Here is a 20,418-nt window from a genome sequence, read left to right as displayed (position 1 = left end):
CACCTCAGATTAATGCAGGCATCTCTCATGCTCAGAATAAATCAGCATTTTACTGAGAACCCCAACTGCAATGGCTCTGAGCATCTCCTGCTCTTGGGTTGTTTTGTTTTTCTTTTTCTTATTGTTACTGATTAGTTCCCTCCACCTGAAGCTGCAGGACTTATCAGGGGCTCACAATTTAATATTTTGTAGATGTTATGTTAAGACACAACTCACCTGGACAGCACTTTAGTGTGGGTGTTGATTACGCTGAGGGCTTCCTTGAAGCTCCCATTCTGGATAAGACATACCACTTTACACTGAAGTGCAGTCACATCATCTTTGCTGATCTGCAGAACTGGAGGGGAAAACAGTTTTAACAGAAGGATCTAACTAGCAGACAGACTATAGTTTTTAAAGTGTCATACACTGGTTAAGCTGGATAAAAACATCTAACAGTTACATCATTTTAAAAGGGTTCTGGCATGGCTTACTCATGAGAAAACCCTGCCAGTATGAAAGAGCTCAATACAAGCACTGAACAGAACTGACTGCTATGGTAACCTGCCTGGAACAGAGCTGCACCGGAGCTGTACGCACCTGAGCAAACTTTTCATTGGCATTTCACTTCCAGACAGAGAACAGTGCCAAAATCTGTCTCCGTGCCACGTAAGGCACGGTCAGGAGGAAAGGGTCTGGGCCACAAGTCTTACAGGGAGCAACTGAAGGAGCTGGGGTTCTTCAGTCTGAAGAAGAGGAGGCTCAGGGGAGACCTCATGGCTCTCTGCAACTGCCTGATACGAGGCTGTGGTGAGGTGTGGGTTGGCCTCTGCCCCCACGTAACAGCGAAAGGATGAGAGCGAATGGCCTCAAGTTGTTACAAGGGAGGTTCAGGTTGGCTATTGGGACATGCTGCTATTAGGGGACACATCTTCACCAAAAGGGTGTGATGCGTTGTCTCAGGTGGAGGTATGTGCAGACGCGGTGCTGAGGGACGTAGTGCAGCGGTGGGCTCGGCAGTGCTGGGTGATGACATTAGAAACCTTTTCCACGTCCATGCAGGGCGCTTCAATTCCGGGGGGAGGGGTGAGCACGATCAAAACCCAGCAAGGCCGATTCGACACGCCGCTCCAGGCAGAGGAGGGCGGCTCGGTTCCCTCCAGGCTCCCCAGGGCAGCCCCGCTCCCCAAGCCCCCCTTCCTAACACAGCACGAGCACACGACACGGCGGCGGGCCGGGCTCTCTCGCTCACTCACTCTTGTTGACGGACTTGAGCGCGCGGGCGAAGTCACCGTTCTGGCCGCAGCGGTTCACCTCGCTCCACAGCGCCGCTGCCGCCCCGGGGCCGCCCGCCGCCGCCGCCATCTCGGAGCCGAGAGGAGAGCTGCGGAAAGAGCCCCGGAAGCGGAAAGGCCGCACCGCCACGTCCCGAGCGTGGGCAAGGGCTGCCCGCGCTCCTCCCTCCGTTTCTCAGAGCGTTTCCCTTCCCCTAGCGGCGGCTGTCAGCCTGCAGGAGCAGGGTGCACGTTAGCAAATGAATCAATGGGTCACAGCAGAGGAGGGCTACGAAGATGCTCAGGGCTGGAGCACCTCTCCTGTGAAGACGGGCTGAGGGAGCTGGGCTCGAGGAGACCTCATTGCGGCCTTCCAGCTCTTCAGGGGGAGCTCATGAACAGGGGTTTGATAGTCTGCACGTGTAAAGTGGCCTTATCTCTTCAAGGAAAGGCAGCACTGATTCCTGAGGGCAAATGAAACAAACTCGCTTGAGGACTGAGGCACCTGCTGCTGTTTCTTCAGCGGGACTGACAACCGTGTTAAAGAAAGAAAGTGCACCATTAGTACTTGAAACAAAACACTCTTTATTGTGAGAGTATTTCTGGATTAAATGTATAGAACTCGGACTGCCATTTAAAATTGTTGCTCAAAGCTGTATAGGGTGGCAATGCTGTCTCACTGCCTGATATGAGGGAAGATCACACCTCTCAACTGTTGGCTCATAAAGCAGAGCTGGGCTGAGTGAAGTTGGTGTGCAAGTGAAAGAATGTCATGCTGCAACATTTTTAAAAAAAAAAAAAAAAAAAAAAAAAAGTCCAACAAGGACATGGATGGTTCTACAGCCTGGGAATTCTGAGTAGCATTACCTTTGAGAAGCAGGCTAGCAGCACAGGAACTGTGTGATTGATCCCACCAATCCTACTAACCACAGACCAGGAGACAGTAAACTCAGATTTGTGCCAATCTGAAGCATTCCTCCTTTGGAAGAGCGAAGACTGCCAACTTAGCCAGTAGTTTGGAACATTCTTTTGAAGAATCTATTGCTTGGGGGTTGGAGATGCAGAAGTGTCATCAAAAAAGGTCAGGAAATGAATGATTTTACAGCCCTTCATCATCTTTGAATGTCACCATTGCAGCCAGTTTGGTGAAGCACTTAGTCATGGCTGAAATATTTCCTGGTGCTGACTGGCTTCTGCACTTGACACCTATTTATTCCTCTACTGGTATGGATAAAATTGAGCTCTGATTTTATATGCAGGATGACATTAACAAAGTAGCAGTGCTGCCCCTACTTGCTGGTAGAAGTTTCATGGTCCTATCAAACAAGTTGCCATGATTACTATTTGTATTCAGATACTCAAGCTTTGTATTTTATTTACATCTGTGTACAAACATTACAGCTAAGGCCTGCTATCCTTTGCCTTTTCATTCTGCTCCACTGTTATGTAACATCTAAGCAATCAGCAGCTTTTATGCACAGTAAATTTCTTAGAACTTTTAAAAATATAGTTTAGCAGTAGGTTTGGTCAAGTTTACCAATGTTTGTGGTACAACTGAACTTGGTTAACTAGCACTCATTCACTACCTCAAGATGAAGTGTCTATTGGCAAATGTCTTTAATGAAAAAATCCAGACAGTTGAGAGGTATGCTAAAAGTATGCTAAAAATGTCTTAAGTACTTGAAGATACATGTGTAATCTTACAGAACGCAAGTCTAAATTACAGACATAACATTAAATCTTATTAACTCAAAGCACATAAGAACTTATGAACAGTCAGTAAAGCCAGTTCAGCCAGTGACTTCCAAAAGTCATACATCAGCAGCACTGTGTGAAGGAATAAAAGTGTGTGTAGAGGGGAGGAAGAAAAAAATTCTTAAACAAGTTTAACATAAAGTTTTAATTTACATTTGAAAAGTTTTATTCCATTCATAGTATGTATAAAATAAATTAAAAAGAGGAAGGGGAAAAGTTTTGTATATGCTTCAAATTAACATGTAGCAGTAGTTCCATAAATGAACATTTTACCCTCTTCATGGTAAAAAGCTGACATAAAAGCTCAAAACAATACAACAATTATAAATAGAATTCAAAAGATGTTTGTTTTAAAAAAATGGAACTTATATATCATTTTCCCCTCCCCCTACAATGCAATTTGGTTTTGCATGTCATAATATTACCACATTTACAGAGTATTTGAATGTCACATCCACACAAAAATCGATAACGAAGCAGGTAAAGTGCTAGCGGTGCTTAAATTGAGGACTTTTCCCAAATAACTCCACCTGCTTCTCAGCCTTTTCCTTAAATGGAGGCTACCAACATTCATCACCCAGTTTGAGGTACGGGCAGAAGAAAAAGTCTGTAACTGGTACACACCCACCCTTGCCTCTTCTAAAATCATAACAAGCTGTGTATCTGTAACTGACAGTGGTGGTGTACAATTGCTTACCTTAGTTCAGTTTGTATATAATTTAATTGCCACATTAGAAGAAATGAAGCACTGTATTAATGCTAAAATGAAACAACTTTAAAACATGGTTTCAAAGCAAGTTTAACATTCTTGTTTCAGCATTAAAGCTTCACATAAACACTGAACAGAACAAGAATGGCAAACTAATAGACCACCTAAAACATACTAAAGGTAAAAATGAAATTGGCTATCTCCTTACTTGATAAAAACTTAGAAACCCATCAGCAAAATGGCAGTACACTCAGAACAAACAAGGTGAAAAAGGAGTGTCTAGAATACTGGAGAGGCTTGCTACACTACTTCTCTTTATTGCCCATTCTCTCATTTGTATGGATGGCCACTGAATGACAAGATGTCTGTGATAGTTCTCTATCTTCCTTTCACCACTGCTGCCAGCTGAAGTCATCGTTGCTGCCAAAGACCAAGAAAAATCCTAGGATCGTAGCAAAGATGACTGTATTCCCCGTAAGAACAAGCGCACATGCGCCCCAGTAAATCTGTGAACAAGTGGAATTTAGTTAGATATACCTGAACAAAACACTGACAAGACAAAATGTAACATTTTCATGTCATGTTATAGACAAAAATTCAGCAACAGATCCATGATGAAAGACAATGGTACCTCATTATGCCAAGAAAGCTGGGTTTGGCTAACCTTTAAGGGTTTGACCAAATCATGGTCAGTCAAGCAGCACTGCACTTTCTTCTAGCCTCGTTCAAAGTGCCAGCTAGCAGGCAAGGAACTTAGTCTTACATCCAGAAACGGTAATGTGAGGCTAGGCAACAGCATGAAGTTATTGCAGAGCTCAGCTATACTTCCTAGCCACAGGAGGTTGTTGGTTGTTTTTTGATTTTTTTTTTTTTTTTTTTTTTTGTTGGGTTTTTGGTTTGTTTGTTTATAAAGACAGCCAAGGATGGAGGCCTATAAAATATCAGCAAATGTACAAGTAACAATAACAAAAAGCTGTTTAAACAAAAAAAGAGGCGAATGTTTCCCAAGGAGAGTAGCCAAAGGGTGTGAGGCATTCAAACTGACTGGCTGGGCTGTTCTTGACTGAGATGTACATTCCATAGTTTTTGATTTAGTATTCTCTGAAATTCAAGTCAAGGTCATCTTTTAAAGGATGCTAGTGGAAAGTCATGCACTGGGAAAGACATAATGACAAATCAGAAGATTAAAAAAAAAAAAATCACATGTTCTTAAAAAAAAAAAAAAAAAGCACTGTTATACTCAGTCTTCTTTAACTCAACTATTCTACAAATTGCCTTCAAGGTATTCTGTGAACTTCTGTATTTGGCTACTGGCCTACTAAGTTTTCTTGCTCATTTTTTTTTCTGCATTGCACATCGGATGTTTGACTTTATTCCACAACCACATAAAGCAATTGGCAACTATGTCTTTTTTTGCCATACTTTTATTTCTAAGTTGCTTTTTTTTTTTTTTTTTTTTTTTTTCTTGAAGGAACTCCTGTTTCCACCACAGGCATCTTAAGTACATATTTACAGAAGTTGCACAGTGCATGAAAGTTCTACCTTCACTTAATTAAAAAAAAAAAAAGTTTTCTAGTAAAGAATATTTTCAGAGATTGAAACGCTACTAACCAGTTCTGCTCTGGCAAACACTATAGGCAGTCCAAATGCTGAGACAACAATGCCTGTTGTAAGAAATACAGCCAGCTCCTTGCAGGCGTTACTCGTAGCATCTGTGTCATCTACCAATCTTCTTGCTATGCAGTATGGGATAGGGGAAAGGATGTAAAAGAACAGAACAAACAGTGGCCAGTATTGGCTGAAAAAGAAAGAAGGAAAGTTAACGTTAACTTCGCTTACTTTCTGCTCTTCCCAAAAAATCAATGTGAGGTATTTTCCCCATCCAGTTCCCGTATTTGGGAAAGATGGGCACAAGCCCAAGCGAAGCAATCCCTTCAATTCGAAATAAAATTATATTAATCCAACATGCCATGCTCCAGCTGACCTCAATCTTAGCAGCAGAGGCCTCATTCAGAAGATATTCATGAAGCAAGGTTTCACTGAGCAAGCCTAAATCTAACACTACCTCGCATGATCTTAAGAGCTAAGTTTAACCTGTCAGCTTTACTTCTGAACTGCAAAGAGACCTTTGCAAAGTCTTCAGCTTATTTTTACATGTAAACTTTGAGTATACGCATGAGATCAGAGTATTGTTTTCTGCCAATACTCAGAAGCCATAGAGCTCCAAACCACTAGATATGTATTTTTTTGCTTCATCTTTTCAACCAACATCATATCTTTTATTGCCCACAGCTCACCAGGCACATCAATGTAGCTATGCATAGTTTGAGTGAAACTTAAATCGTGTTATTTGAAGTATGACAGTGTAATAATCTCATTACTAAGAGTTTGTGCCACCAGCCCAGATTTTATAATAGAAGAGAGCTGACATAGGAGAGCTAGTCATGTACATGGAAAACTGTAAATGACAACTAGCAAATCTGATATTTATCTCATTGAATAAGTCAATAAGGAAGATTTTGATTTAAGTTGCAAAGAGTTAAAACCATTGAGCTGACTTTCCATGCTCTTCGTCTATTGCTTCCTGCCTCTAGAAAGCAGAGACAGGAATCAATAGGACAAGCAGACTGACAGCAGCTGCAGCAGTGTGAGATGTTGCTTTACCCAGCGTAGAAACAAGCCTCTCACACACACAAGATGAATCACTCATTAATTATGAGCCAAACTACTCTGCAATCAGACGTGTCAAAGAACACGACGCTACAAAAAGCAGACACGTTACTTGTACTGAGGAAGGGCGCAGCCCAGCATCAGGAACATCAGTCCCACCGCTCCCCCGAAGGACAGGCTGATCAGAGCTGCGGAAACACAAACGCAGAACAGGTGAGCACTGCGATCAGCTGCAGCCTGCAAACAACCAGAGAGGAGCCCCGGAGACGGGCTGGCCCTGCCGCTTTAGCCGCCAGCACCGCGCACGGGCCGGATCTCACCCTGCCTCCCCAGACGCTTGGGGGCTACAGCCGCTCCCACCCCACACACCTTTGATGCCGGCCATGGCGCTGCGCGTCCCGCTGCCGGGAAACGGAACTACGTCACCACCCCCACCCCTGGAAGAGGAGGGCGGTACGCAAGTCATTTCCGCTGTCCTCCCCTTCCCATGGGCTGTGCTCCGACCCACGTTCCCGCCCCTTCCGGCGCGGCCGGCCAATGAACAGCGCCCTGCACCGGGAAGAGCTTTGAGTCGTGTGGGTGTGCCTTAGAGCTGTCATGGCGGCTGACGGGGCAGTTGCTGCGTTTTTCCTGCTCCTCTGTGCTGCTGCCGGCACCGCGTGGGGCTGGGACCAACAAGGTGAGAGCTGTGGGACTCGGAGTGTGCCTGGGGGCCTTCTGGTGGAAGGAGCTGTGGGCCTGCGGCCGCCTTTTTTCCACTACTCTATCGCTGTGACAACGGGGCGAGGGTCTGAGGAGTGGAGGCTGTGGGAAGGCCTCTCGTTGAGGGGGTTGAGGGGCTCTTCGGTCAGGTCGGCTGCTGGCTCGGCCGTGGTAACGGGTGGGACAGAACGCGTTGGGGGGCGTTGAGAGCTCCGTGCGATTTCCCTCCGCCTCCAAGGGTAGGATGGTGGGATATGGCCGTACTGATCTCTGCTGCCCATTGCAGGGGTTCTGCTGCGGGACGTGCAGGTGCTCACTCTGCACCGGGGCCGCTACACCACAGCCCGGCGAACGGCTGCGGTCCCTCAGCTTCAGTGCACTGGAGGCAGTGCTGGATGCTCTGGTATTCCTGAAGTTGTTCAGTGCTACAACAAAGGCTGGGATGGCTACGACGTGCAGGTAACAGTGGTTAAAGTCAGTTAAACTGATACAGCACCGTCCTCATGCAGGGCTGGTAACTTGTGAAAGAGAAAGAGAAAGCAACCGGCCAGAGTGTTGCTTTTCTTTCTACTAGAGAACAGCTAAAGGTTACCCTAAATATGGAAAACACTATTTGTGTGTGCGTGTATGTATGTGTATGTATATATATATAATTTTTTAATAAATAATTTTTTAATATATAATTTTTACATTAAAGGTTTTAATGTGAAAGTACTGCCAGTCAAACTTCATTGGTATTAGTTGAAATGTTGTTTGAGTATATACAACCAAACCCTTGAGAATGCCCTTGCTTCAATATTGACCAATGTATTCACAATTTCTAGAACATAAAGGATTACAAGTATTTAATTATGTCACTTCTGCCCCTTAAAAAAAAAAAAAAAAAAAATTGAAACTTTTATGACTTCCAAGTTAATTAGATTTCAGGATGATGAGTCATTGCAAGAGTTTGCCTAGAGATATGATGGATGCTCCATCCCCGCAGACATTCAAGCTCAGCCTGGATGAGGCTCTGAGCAACCTGATGTAGGCGTCTCTATTCTTTGTAGGAGACTTGAACCAGATAATCTTTAAGAGTCCCTTCCAACTCAAATGGTTCTATGGCTTGCTCTTGTGTGTTAGTAGTTTACTTTGGTATTTCAATAAAGAGCTGTTGTATTTGACACTGCCTACCCTCCTGCCATTAGACTGACCAGGAATCAAAACTGAAGTTTATTGTTGTAATTGATATAGTATCATAAAAGTACAGCCCAGTTGGAATTTGCAGTGGGTACTGCTATACGGAATTGTTAATGGAATGCTGCATTTTTCAAAGTGTATATTTGTTACAGGTACTGCTCATACCAAAGTTCAGATGACTCAAGGGAATCTGAAACTGAGAAATTCATGTATATTCAGCTGCAAAATCACAATCTATTGCTAATTGTCACCATTGAATCCCTAGTTATGTCTAACATGATTTATTTTTTATATTGGTCTGAACATAAATATAATCATGTGCACTGGTTTTCAGGCTTCCAAGGTCTATTTTTGTAGCTGTCATCAGGTCTGCATGGGTGAGACATTTCTTAAGTAACTGTCATAGACTGGATGGATTATTTTCAGAAGTGCTGCTGTACCCTAGAGAAGGGATACTTGAAAAACTCGTCCAGTGAAGAAATTGGCTTGTAACTCTTGTGTTCTAAACAATTAAATCATTTTAACTTCTAGAGATTTTAAAAACATTCCTAGCTATTCTCAGATTCCAAGCCCTTTTCAGAATAGGAGAGCTCAGAAGTTCCTTATTCTATTACTTTTTGTATGCTTCCTTGTAGATTACAGCTTTGTCTGCATACATTTGGGAATGCAGGCAGATATTTTCATCCCTGGAGAAATAGCTGCTACTTGATTTTGTGTTTACTTTTTAGTGGCAGTGCAAAGCGGACTTGGAAGACACTCTTCGTTTTGGACAAATTGAAGTGAGCTGTGAAGGCTATAATTATCCAGATGATCCTTACATCTTAAGAGGGTCCTGCAGTTTGCTGTTCAGGTTAGAGCTGACAAAGGAAGGTGAATGGAAAGCAAAGAACTCTGGAGACTTTGGTTCTGGCTATTATACATCAGCAAAGGATTCTTCTCATTCTGGTGCTGGAACAATTTTTGTAATTGTTCTACTGATCCTTGCCTTTGGCATATACAAGTTTTTCCTTAGTAATCAACAGCCCCAGCAGAGTTTTGGTGACGGTGGCGGATTCGCTCGTCCTTTTTGGCAGAGTCATCAGGCGCCTCCTCCTCCTGGTTTTAAGTTCAGCTCCACAGGTAGGACTATAAGCCATTATTTAGTGCCCTGAAACAAACATGATCTTAACTTCGGGATGTTCTTTCAGCTGTTGTGTTATCTCACCTGACTGTTGGCTTCTTCATAAATAATTTGCTAGAAATGAATATTATGTAGCAATCCTCAGTTTAACACGTGGTTTGCTATAGTCTCAGTGGTCAAACGATTTAGTTCCCAGAGCAGGTAACAGTCTATGCTGGACCTGCATCTTGCGTGGTGTCTTTCACCTGGAATTGAAAATTGTAGAAGTAGTGGCAAGACTGCTAGGAAAACATGCAGCTTTTTTCTTTTCCCAGAAAACTGGTCGCTGTGATCGGTAGTTATAGTACCAACAAGTAAAGTAAAGTAAAACTCAAGTCAAGTAAAACTCAGTCATCTGGTGTCCGATTGTTTAACCTTACAAATGTGTGATCCTGATGGCACTAGAACTCAAATTACCTTGCAACAAGACGTGTGATCTCAATTTTTTTCCTGTTTTTTTTTTATTATTTTATTTTTATTGTGAACTAGAGGAGTGGTTCTACCAAGCAGTAGCTAGAAAGAATTAAGATTACTTAGTCAAAAGCTCATGTTTGAATAATATTAACAAACGTTAACGCTTTTGTGCAGGTTACTCATGCCACTTGCCAACAGGGGGTGCCAGCATAGCTCTTCTTGATAAACTTGTGTGGCGCGTTTGCAGCGCTTTCTCTTATGTACCTGGAGCAGAAAATTGGGGTTGGGTTATGATTCTGTGTTAACTAGTGAGTTTTGCAATTTGATTTCAAAATGGATATTTCAGACAGCCTTTCTATTCTGTGTGTGCACCAGTGAGTAGAGTTGTGTATGTGTGCCACTTGCCTCTGGTGTTATTGTGGTCAGTACTGGGTTCTGCTGTACTGGACAAACCAAATGGGCAAACCAAAGTAAACATTCAGTGTGCATGTGGCTTTAGTTTGAAAGGGAAGGATTGCTTTCTTTTTTTTCCTGCCCTGTTCCTTGTGAATTAATTCAACTAATGTGCTTTAGGTGGACAGGAGTCTGAAATCTAGCAAGAATAGAGCCTTGAAAATACCTTTTCTTTATTGATTTTGAAAATTGAGAAACTTGGTTGGGAGCCCTGTGAGGATAAATTATCTGCCTTTAGTTTTAACAGTGGAGCAAAAGCATGCCTTAGAGTGTATAGGACTGTATCAGGCACACATCTGTTTTTGAAAATTGGGATGATAATGAAAAGTGAAGTAGTTCGATTATTGATCTGAATATTTAATTTGCTTCATTTCAAATTCCCTTGGCATACAGAATATTTCCTGTGAAATCATTTAGCTAGACTGTATTAATTACTTTCTTGTATTAGTGGTTTGATGTGGTCCTGAATCTACTCTAGGTTTTATCAACAAAAAAGATTGACTTCTGAATCAGCGTTCAGCCATGCTGCTTTTGAGTAAATTAGCTCGTTTATCTCCCTGATTAACACAGCATAGTTTAATGGGTGTGTTATCCAAGGTGAGCTTATCTTTGTCTTAGTGCATTCAAAATGAAATCCAACATCAAGTCACACATAGAAGTCTGATTTCAACTGATAATGTAAGTCAGGATTATTCTCCTGTGATGCTTTATGATACTTGATTTCTGTTCCCGTCTGCCTGCTTGAGCAAATTAGTCTTTCTTCACTTTCTTTCTGATTTTAATCTAACTTGTCTGTTTATGAAATCTGCACAATCTGACTTCACTGTGTTTTGTAAACATGGAGACTGTGATACAGTGAAAGCTAATTTCTGGTGTAAAAATCTTTACCTCTGTTAGCTTGCTTCTGTTTGTTGTTTTTCTTCCCCCTGCTTTCCAAACTGTGAGGGCACCTTTCAAGACAAGCTTAATCAAGAATCAATTGAAAACAAGAAGAGTTTAGTGTCTAATTTGCTATTATGTTTAAGAGGTGAGAATCTTATTGCGACAGCCTGAGGAGTAAGTGCTATTAACTGATACTTTTTCTTCTTTCCATTTGGCTTAAGAAGACAACGGCTTTGGGACTCGTTCCAGTCATGAGACCAATTCAGGACCAGGATTTTGGACTGGCTTAGGAGCAGGAGGCTTGCTGGGCTACTTGGCTGGCAGTCAAAGGTAAAATAGAATGCTGTCAGATATTAAACATACAGAATTTCAGCTGGCATATTGTTTACATTTATGTTGTTTGTGAGTTTTCAGGTGTATATCATTCAGGCTGTATAATCCTACCATTAGAACAGCTTTGAGGTACGATTTGTAGCTCTAGCAGCACAAACATTCTGAACACCTTTCTTGAGGAGAAAGATTTGAAGTTCTTGAGGTTCTTCATTCTACTTTAAGTGCATTCGCTGACCTGACTTGCAACTTTAAAATCAACTCTTGAGCAGTCCATATCCAGACTGCTTTAAAATACAGATAAAAATATGAAGCACAAAGCCACTTGTAAGTAGTTCTCTTGTGTCAGTGTCATCTCTCCTGAAGTTAGTATGGCTGACACTTGCTCTTCTGTGATACTTAGTGCAATCAAACTGAACGGCCTTTACTCTCCAGTCTCCTAATGACCCGTGTATAGAAATCCGAAATGTAGTTTTCCAGAGGACTTGTAAGTCATGTATAAGTTGCATTTTTGGAAAAACATAACATGGATGACATTCAAAAGCCATTTCAGTGCTGAAGTAAATAGCTACTGGTCATTGCCATATGCTTTGAAGCATTAAACATGCATCACTCTTCAGGAAACGGTTTAAGGGGGGGAATTGAATCACAGAATCTCAGAAACACCAAGGTTGGAAAAGACCTACAAGATCATCCAGTCCAACCATCCACCTATCACCAGTAGTTCTCACTAAACCTTATCCCTCAACACAAAATCCAAACGTTCCTTGAACACCTCCATGATCAGTGACTCCACCACCTCCCTGGGCAGCCCATTCCACTGCCTGACCACTCTCTCAGAGAAGTAGTATTTTCTAACATCCAGCCTAAATCTCCCCTGGCACAGCTCGAAGCCATTCCCTCTAGTCCTATCACCAGTTACACAAGAGAAGAGGCCGACCCTGCTGCTGTTTTAGCCTCCGCTAGAAAAATACATGGCTTCTGCAGCAACTTTGCAGAACTCAAACATTTTCCTGTAATTGCCAAAGAACTGCACGTATGTCAAGCCTAATCTTCTAGGAAGCTAATAATATAACAAATTCAATATAATTGCTTTTAGTTCTTAGGACTGGGAATAAGGGAAGTTGAGCAGGAGTGGTGAAGTGTCTTTCCTTCTCTGTGTGATGTATTTTCCTAGTAACAACAGGAGACTTATCAGATTGTCCCTTTATTAAGAAGTGAACATGTGAGGTATAAAGTGTTTGTTGTTCAGTCTTGGTCTCAAATGTCAAGCAGCGTGCACCTGGACAATGACTCATCAACAGCAGAAATAGTCTATAATTTCATTTTAAGTAACATTTTAAAGGGTTATGGATAAAAAGTCAAATCTTGTTCTACTGTGCTAACATTACTAAGGATTTTTAAAAAGTTAGGATACGTTTGAAGGTTTCTTGACTTGATAGTTAAGTACTTTAATATGTGATACTTCTATTTAAGCACTGTATGTATTTTGTACATACAGGTCTCTTGATGAGAGACCCCCTAGTTTTAGTGGCCTCTTATTTAAGATTAGTGGCCTGAAAACGTGTGAGTCCAAACACCTGAACAAACTTTCTAACTAGGGCTTCTTTTCTTTGAAAACAGTCCTTGGTCCACTGTTTTTAGGTTTTTTTCCTCCTCTTCTACATGCTCCTCCCCTCCTCCCACCCCTGCTAATGAAATCATTATCTGTAGAAACAAATCAGTGAATTGAAGATTGTGATGCACTGGTCTTACTGATCCTATCTTTAGAAGGTAGTTAACAGTGCAGAAGTATGTATTCTTTTCCCTTCTGTGGGAGGGATATAGGTAATACCAAATATATTTTAACTTAAAATCTCAAGTAAACTTTCCTGTCTGATAGAAACTGAGGTCAGATTTTCAGAAGAGAGGATTTATTATTTGCAATTGTCTGAAGGTGTCCTGAAGGATGAAGTTCAACTTTCTTTTGAAATTCTACAGATGTTATCCCTGCTGTCAGGGTCTAATTCCTTTAAAAAGGGAGGCTTCTATGTTTGGAAAATATGCTTGCTTACAATTCTCCCTCTGATTAAGTTCTCTGATTAAGTTTGGTGCAGTTATACCTTAATTATTCAAAACGTCACTAATGAATTCTTTCTACCCTGTTTTTCTCATCAGAGCACAGCCACGTTCCTCGTATTTCAATACATGGGGAGATCCCTCAGCTGTACCTCCAGTGTACAGACAGTCCAGCAATTCCACACAAGGCAGCAGTACAAGAACTGCATCTGGTAAGCCACAAGAATTTTTAACCTCCTAAAGCTTGAGAAACTTTGATCTGCCCAAAATGCACAGATGTTATGTGAGGTTCAGCAAGCATTCCTGGTTTTATTCTGGTCAAGACTTGAGTACAGATGGGCACATAACTGTTTCCTACATCTTTTTATCATAGAAGCAGAGCAGCATTGTGTGGATACCTACAGTAAGCATAGTAACACCTATATTAGGATGGTCTTTATCTGCATGGTTAATTTAAGACTTTCTCCTTTGGGACATGCCTTAGATGCATGCCTTTCTCTAACAAACATACAAACACGAAACAAAACAACAAAAAGAAGTTTGTCTGCAATGAATATTTTTCTGGCCTGTCAGTCCACAACTAATGCTTCCTTTTGTAATTTTTGCACAAGTTTGACTTATTTAGGAGCTTTACCCTTTGGGGAATTGCAGAGAGCCAATTGGAATGGCTGTGATGGAGCTGAAACATTTTTTTTTATCCTTTGCAGGATTTGGTGGCACAAAACGGAGATGAAATCTTTGATGTTACTACATCTGAGTGATTAGACTGTACTAACCACTTTTTAATTAGCAGTAGCAGCTGTGAGAAGAGATATGAAGGACAAGGCAAAAAACTGCTCTCTTTCCCATGTGGAAATGTGATCCTCCACTATTGCTTTTCACCACAACAGCTTCTTGAAAAATAAAAAATGAACTCATCCTCATTGAGACAGATGATGTTACGATTGCTTATGAGGAATTATGGTAAACAGTTTATTGTTCTGGGCTTAATTTCATTTAGTGGGTTTGGTTTTTGTAATCCAGAGTCTGAAAGGCATAATCTAATCATGCTAAAACCTACAGGTTGCTGTTCTTTGAAACTACTTCTGCATGTCTTTTAAAATTCGTATGAACATTATTCTAAGTGCAATCACCTAGTTAGATGAGGGTTTTCCTTAGTGGATAGGAGTAAAATTATGTTTCTAGAGAGAACAATGTTAATGTTTCTCTGAGCTGTATGATTATTGGAGCCAAGACATGCAGACTTGATCTTCACCATGTTTTAGAGTTTATCTAAGCACCCATCTGGGTGCACTTCTGTGGCACTTCTAGCCTGAATAGCCTGAAGTGAAACAGTATGGTTCATGGCCCAGAGGTTTGCTGGATGCCCTGTCCTTGGTGACATTAAAGGTCAGGCTGGATGGGGCTCTGAGCGACCTGCTGTAGCTGTAGGTGTCCTGTTCATTGCCCAGGAGTTGGACCAGATGACCATGAAGAGTCCCTTTCAACTCAAACGATTCTATGATTCTTTGTCTAATTTGGATTTTTCTTCTGGAAGACTGAGGCAATTTAAATTAAGGTGACTGCAGATGCCTTGCTCCTGTTGCTATTTTCTTTTTACTGCGGGTGTTAGTAGTGCTGTAAAAATGTCTACTGTGAACTGGCTTATCTCAGCTCCTGTCTTTCCTGCTTGATGGCCTGTCCAATGCATGATAAGCTGAAGATGCTCATTGCAAATGCAAAAAGGGCGTAATGGGAGCTTTTGCCTTGTGAGAAGGAGCATATGATAAATCTTTATAGCCAAATATAGCAATGTATTTCATTTGTGGAGTTCTTGCTTATTTGTAATTTGAGCTGAAACTTACTACAGTCAGTACTCTATTCACCAACTAATTACTTATCAATGAAACTGGATTTTTTCTAATTGGGGAGGTTGAAGTGATCTCAATAATTATATGTTGTTAAATCTTTTGGATGTTTTTTTCATGTGTATTTATATCTATATGATGTCTGTTTTCATGCATAAACCTGATGAGTTGCACTGGTTGCTGAACTTGTTCTACGGTATTTTTTCACTTCTATTTGATAAAGTAATAAAAATAAGTGAATAAAGAGCATTTTTGTGTTTAAAACAGTAGCTCAAAGCCTGCAGGAATGGCACTGGCTTTTTTTCAGAGTAGATCATGTCTCAGCAACTTCTTGATCGGTGTAATAACATCCTTTACCCTCAGCTGCGGAGCTCGTAAGCTGTGCATTTCATCTCAACAAAGCAATACTGCGAGTAGTTATTCTATTGATTGAGTTTTCAGTAACAAAATATTCAACCATTTAAAGAAGTTAAGGAGTTCTTGTAAATCACAGTTTCACTTTCAAGTCTGTAGAAAAGCTCTGTCATGTTAATAAGTTCCTAGTTTTACAAGGTCAGGTTGAAGTTATGATCGCTGTTTTTGTTCTTCGTTGTGGATATAGCAAGAATCTAGGCTGGGACAAGAGCTGACAGATCTGCTTCTTATATTGCAAATGTGTCAGCTCTTACTAGAGTCATGGCCTACCAATCTGGGCTGCATTAGCAATATAAGATTTAAACTGAGGCCCGTGAATTTCAGCTTCAAAGCTTCTGTGATCCAAACGTCCAGGACATTGGTGAGTTTCCTGAATAAGAAGGACTCGTGGAATGCAGCTAAGAGTACATATTCACATGTGAACTTGGTCTTCCTTCCTGAATGTCTGCCTTCTGCTCCTGCACAGAGTTTGGTAACATTCTTAACTTCATAATTGGAAGGCATTTGTGGATCTCTAAAGTGTTAAACCATTTTGTATAATAATTGCAATTCTACTTTGCACTTGAAAATAGTTCTGCTAATACTCTTATACCCTCACACAAAGCCAAAGCTTATTACAGGAATGAAGCTCCAGGTTTTACAGCCGACTTCCTCTAAAGCATGTGATGAAAGAAAATAGGCACACAGAGATAAGTATTCTCTATCACTGTCTTGTGACTCAACTCCCAGGTCACATCTGGCTAGTTCAGCAGGCTCCTGCTATGCAGCTTGCTCTTTCCTTTGAGTGCAAGGTTGTGTTAGACTTCTCAACAAAGTGAGATGGTGTATTTTGTGCTTTTTTTTAATGTTCTGTGTTCATAACTTCATATCACTATGTTTCAGAAGAGAAGTAAAGCTGTGTGGCAGAATTTCCAGCAGTAGATGCTGTTTCACTGATGGATTGCTAGAACAAAGTAGCGAGCAATGCCTGCCTGCACGGGCATATAAAAACTGACAGTGCAACCTTTTTGCATTCTGCACTTAGGGGCAATTGCAATTGCTGTATTTCTCCCACCTCATTAAAGCAAGTTGACCACAGTTGTCAGTCTTCAGAATACTTATCAACCAGAGATTCTGTCACAGAAGTAGGCTAGCTGTCTACAGACAGCAAGACTCAAACACACATACCCCTAATAGAGATGAAGTCTGTACCAACAGAAAATGTTTCATGTTATATGTAATGAAACAGTCGGGCATTTGTTCTCCTTCCTTACATACGAGGGCAGTTTGGGGTAAAGTGCTGCTTTGGAGAGGCTGTGTCTTGTCATGTCTATTGGAAACTTGTTTTCTGCAGCTGATACTCTAGATTTTCCAATATTCTTTCTGGCTACAGTAGTAGCCAGTAACTTTCTGATAGCTACTTTTGTATTGTAGCTGTGTTCTGGCAATGCTAGTGAAAATGATCAACAGCCTGTGTTTCTTATCTTCCACTGTCATCTGTCTCAATAGTTCCCTCTTTTCCTGCTGAGTGTCAATGTTTCTTCAGTAATTAAGTGACAAGTACTTGCAAAAAGTGCATTGAGATGTGAATGGCTGCAGAAGGTTGAGAGAAAAATCAATAGAGCAAACAAATTTATAGGCAGTGAATTGAACTCGGTGGAGATTATAGCTGTAAAAAGAGCTTGTTTCAGTCTTCAGGCAGATGGGTGCTTTTTGGCAGCTAGTTACTGGGGCAGATTAAGGGCTGATGAACTATCAGCTAGTAGACCTGATAACAGCCTTTCCGTCCTACCTTAGAAATGACTAAGAATTCTATGGCCAGGCAGCTGGCCTAGGGTGTGCTAGCTCAGCCACTTCATAGGCACACTATTTAAAACAATAAAACAACAACAAACAAACCTGCAGGCAGGTGTGTGTTTAGGGAGTCCATATGCTTCTGTAAATGCTGTGATTTCAGCATAGCTGAAATATGTTGAAGTAGAATGGCTCTACAAAGCTGATCTTCACAATCAGAACACTTTTTCAGCATTTTATTTTGTACCTGAAGAAGAGGAGTACTTTATTTCTGTGGGTTTGCATAATACTGACAGTGCTTTCCTCACTACTTCAATGAGAACAAGATACTTAAAACTGCAACAAATTTTCTGTGTGACAAGGTTGGATCTGGTTAGAGCTCCTTGTAATTTGATAAACAACTTGCAAAGTACTTGTATCAATAACAGGTGAAGTTAGATCGGTAGAGAAATTCATGTGGTTGGAAACATAGACTGACAAGCTGATTTATTTTGGAATTTGAGGTCAGAATCTGCTCAAAGTAAGCTGAAGCAGCTCAGAAGGCTGTTTTTGCCTTTGCTTTCAGAGCAAAGACGTCCTGTTCAACACCAATGGACAGGCACCTGCTGCTGACACCTACTGTCAGCAGTGAAATGCTACTTATGGAGACAAATTCCATGTTCTCATAATGATCTTACAGAGCCAGCCAAGCTGTGCGGGTTTGATACTCTCGGTGCACTTGTTTGGTTAAATCTACATGCTGTCCTTCTTAATAGGTGGAGTGTTCCTTTTTGTAACAAGGAGCTGTGGATTAGGCTGTAACTGAGTGAGCAGAGGTGAAACAGTGCAAAGAAATTGGGAGAGGAAGGCTATGTTTGAATCTTGGAAGTAGTTATGCCCAAGATAGTAACACATGCCCTTTAGTTAAGCTGTTGCAGCTGCTAAAGAGAAATTAGGATTTGGACAGATGCTGACTCTTATATTGCAAGGAACAGACAGCATTCTTTGGAAAACAGCCAGAGATCTTTAGAAAATGATGTTGGATGCACTGGTAAAGCCAATCAATGCAGCGAAGAGTGTTCTTGTGCTCTGTATCTGAGCATGCTCCAAATCTGTACGTGAGTTAAATGAGCAGCATATACATTCAGCTGCTGGGTCAGGCTGTCACTGCCACTTTCTTTCCATCCTTGTCATGAAACGTGGCTGTAGGCCTAACCATGCATTTTCACAGTCTCGCTGGCTCAGTGCTGGGTGCGCCTCCAGATCCTGTTTGGTTTATGAAACTGCTTACTATAGCACCCCATAAGGGTGCAAAGATAAGAATGAAGGTAAGTAAATCAGGGAGGGAGGCATTCTGTGACTGGCTCAGAAATCCCCAAATAACTTCATCTCGTTAATTGGCCTAATTTCTCACTAATAGGCTTTCTCTCTCCTACACAAGCTTACTTTCCATAACAACTTGCCTTGCTGCTTGAGTCCACTGGGACGAAATGGCTGCTGCCGGATGGGCACTGGGATGAAAATGTGGGGGCAGGGATGCGATGTGGTTTTTCCTGTTTCTTTTCTTACCTTGTGGGCAGAGTTTTGTTAGGCTGACATCAGCTGGACAGGTACTCAAGAGTAAAGAATGAAAAGGAATGCATTCATAACTGGGTTTTGAAACTTAATTGCCCATCTAGGTCAATCGGCACGTTTAGCTGGTATTGTACTGATGCAGACCGTGACTTAAAACTGCTGCAGCCCCACCACTCATCCTGGGTGCAGAAATGCAAAAACCAGGGGCAGGGGCTTTTCCAGATGGTAAATGAGTATTCTGCCCTGTGGAGCTTAACAAGCACTGGAATCCACAGCATCACAAAGAGTTCATCTTTCAGAAAAGCCTGTGTAAATCTTGGGAAGTGCACAAGAGGGGGTCATTGGTTAATTCTTAATCATTGTTAAGACATGGTTTCTGTCGATGAAACAATTTGCTGGAGGTAAAGTGGAAAGTCCACACCATTTTTGTTTTTTTTGTTGTTTACCTAGACTACATTTTCCTTTCCACCAGTATAGTCACACCAGTGCAAACAGCAAAGGGTGGGAAGCTGGGCTGGAGTAAACAGTTACCTGAACTAATTAAGTGATACTGCATTCTCAGCGAAATATTGGTGGTTTTTTTGTTTGTTTTTGTTTCTTTTTCCACTTCTGCCACACAGTTCAGAGTACCTTTTCCTTCTGTCCATTCCTGGGACTCCTTTTGTCCCTGCTATTAGATAGGGATCAATATCAGGGTTCCATATTTTCTGGAACTTGCACTGCAGCAGGTGCAGGGGATTGGCTTAGGCTGGGGAAGGAATGACTTAGGGAAGGAGGAAGAGAGCACGTAATGAAGGATGAGGTGAACGTGCCAAATGTGTATGTTCCAAGCCAGCAGGCGTAGGAAACCCTGTGAAAAGTGGCTGGTGGGTTAAAAACAGATGTGGTTTGGAAAATTAGGTGGAACTGCTGAACCTGACGTGAATAAGCCAGACTCTTCTCAGCAGGAGTTATTAAGAACAGACAGGCAGCATGAGCTGGGAAGGAAGGGAAAAAGAAAACAAAAAACGGATCGCGGTGAGAATGGCTGAGCCTCGCTACATAAACATGTATTCTTTCTGAATAGAGCCTTCCTCCGTTATTGTTCCTCTTACCCAATAATTGGCTTTGATGTCCCCATTACATGCTCTCTCCTCCCTACATAATCCCTGTCGCTGTCAATTAGCCAGTGGCAAGGCAAACAACAAAGAGGGCTATTGCTTAAGAAACAACTGCTCATCCAGGAAACTGTTGTCAAATACCAGAAGCACTGTTCTTTACTCTGGG

General features: G+C 41.6%; 3 protein-coding genes across 3 annotated transcripts in view; 1 reads left to right on the top strand and 2 right to left on the bottom strand.

Moving 5' to 3' along the window:
- The window catches only part of SRP72 (signal recognition particle 72), a gene marked incomplete at both ends in the record, with an annotated part of 62,348 nt that overhangs the window by 12,870 nt on the left and 29,060 nt on the right, over positions 1-20,418 (bottom strand). Inside the window, 2 exons of the mRNA XM_079534467.1 lie at positions 217-337; positions 1,236-1,344. Of these exons, the coding sequence (XP_079390593.1) occupies positions 217-337; positions 1,236-1,344 (230 nt within the window). The remainder of the gene's footprint in view (positions 1-216; positions 338-1,235; positions 1,345-20,418) is intronic.
- On the bottom strand, positions 4,107-6,772 carry LEPROTL1 (leptin receptor overlapping transcript like 1; the record flags this gene model as incomplete). The annotated part of the gene is made up of 4 exons (XM_079534927.1): positions 4,107-4,223; positions 5,329-5,515; positions 6,500-6,575; positions 6,757-6,772. The coding sequence occupies 4 exons, from the start codon at positions 6,770-6,772 to the stop codon at positions 4,107-4,109; spliced, it is 396 nt and encodes a 131-aa protein (XP_079391053.1).
- SARAF (store-operated calcium entry associated regulatory factor) lies at positions 6,985-14,297 on the top strand (the record flags this gene model as incomplete). Its single annotated transcript, XM_079534377.1, has 6 exons — positions 6,985-7,075; positions 7,376-7,548; positions 8,997-9,387; positions 11,398-11,506; positions 13,664-13,776; positions 14,272-14,297. The coding sequence occupies 6 exons, from the start codon at positions 6,985-6,987 to the stop codon at positions 14,295-14,297; spliced, it is 903 nt and encodes a 300-aa protein (XP_079390503.1).

This window comes from Tetrao urogallus (genome assembly GCF_951394365.1).
Source record: "Tetrao urogallus genome assembly, chromosome: 4".
Taxonomy (NCBI): Eukaryota; Metazoa; Chordata; class Aves; order Galliformes; family Phasianidae; genus Tetrao; species Tetrao urogallus.
This window is presented reverse-complemented; position numbering and strand designations above follow the sequence as displayed.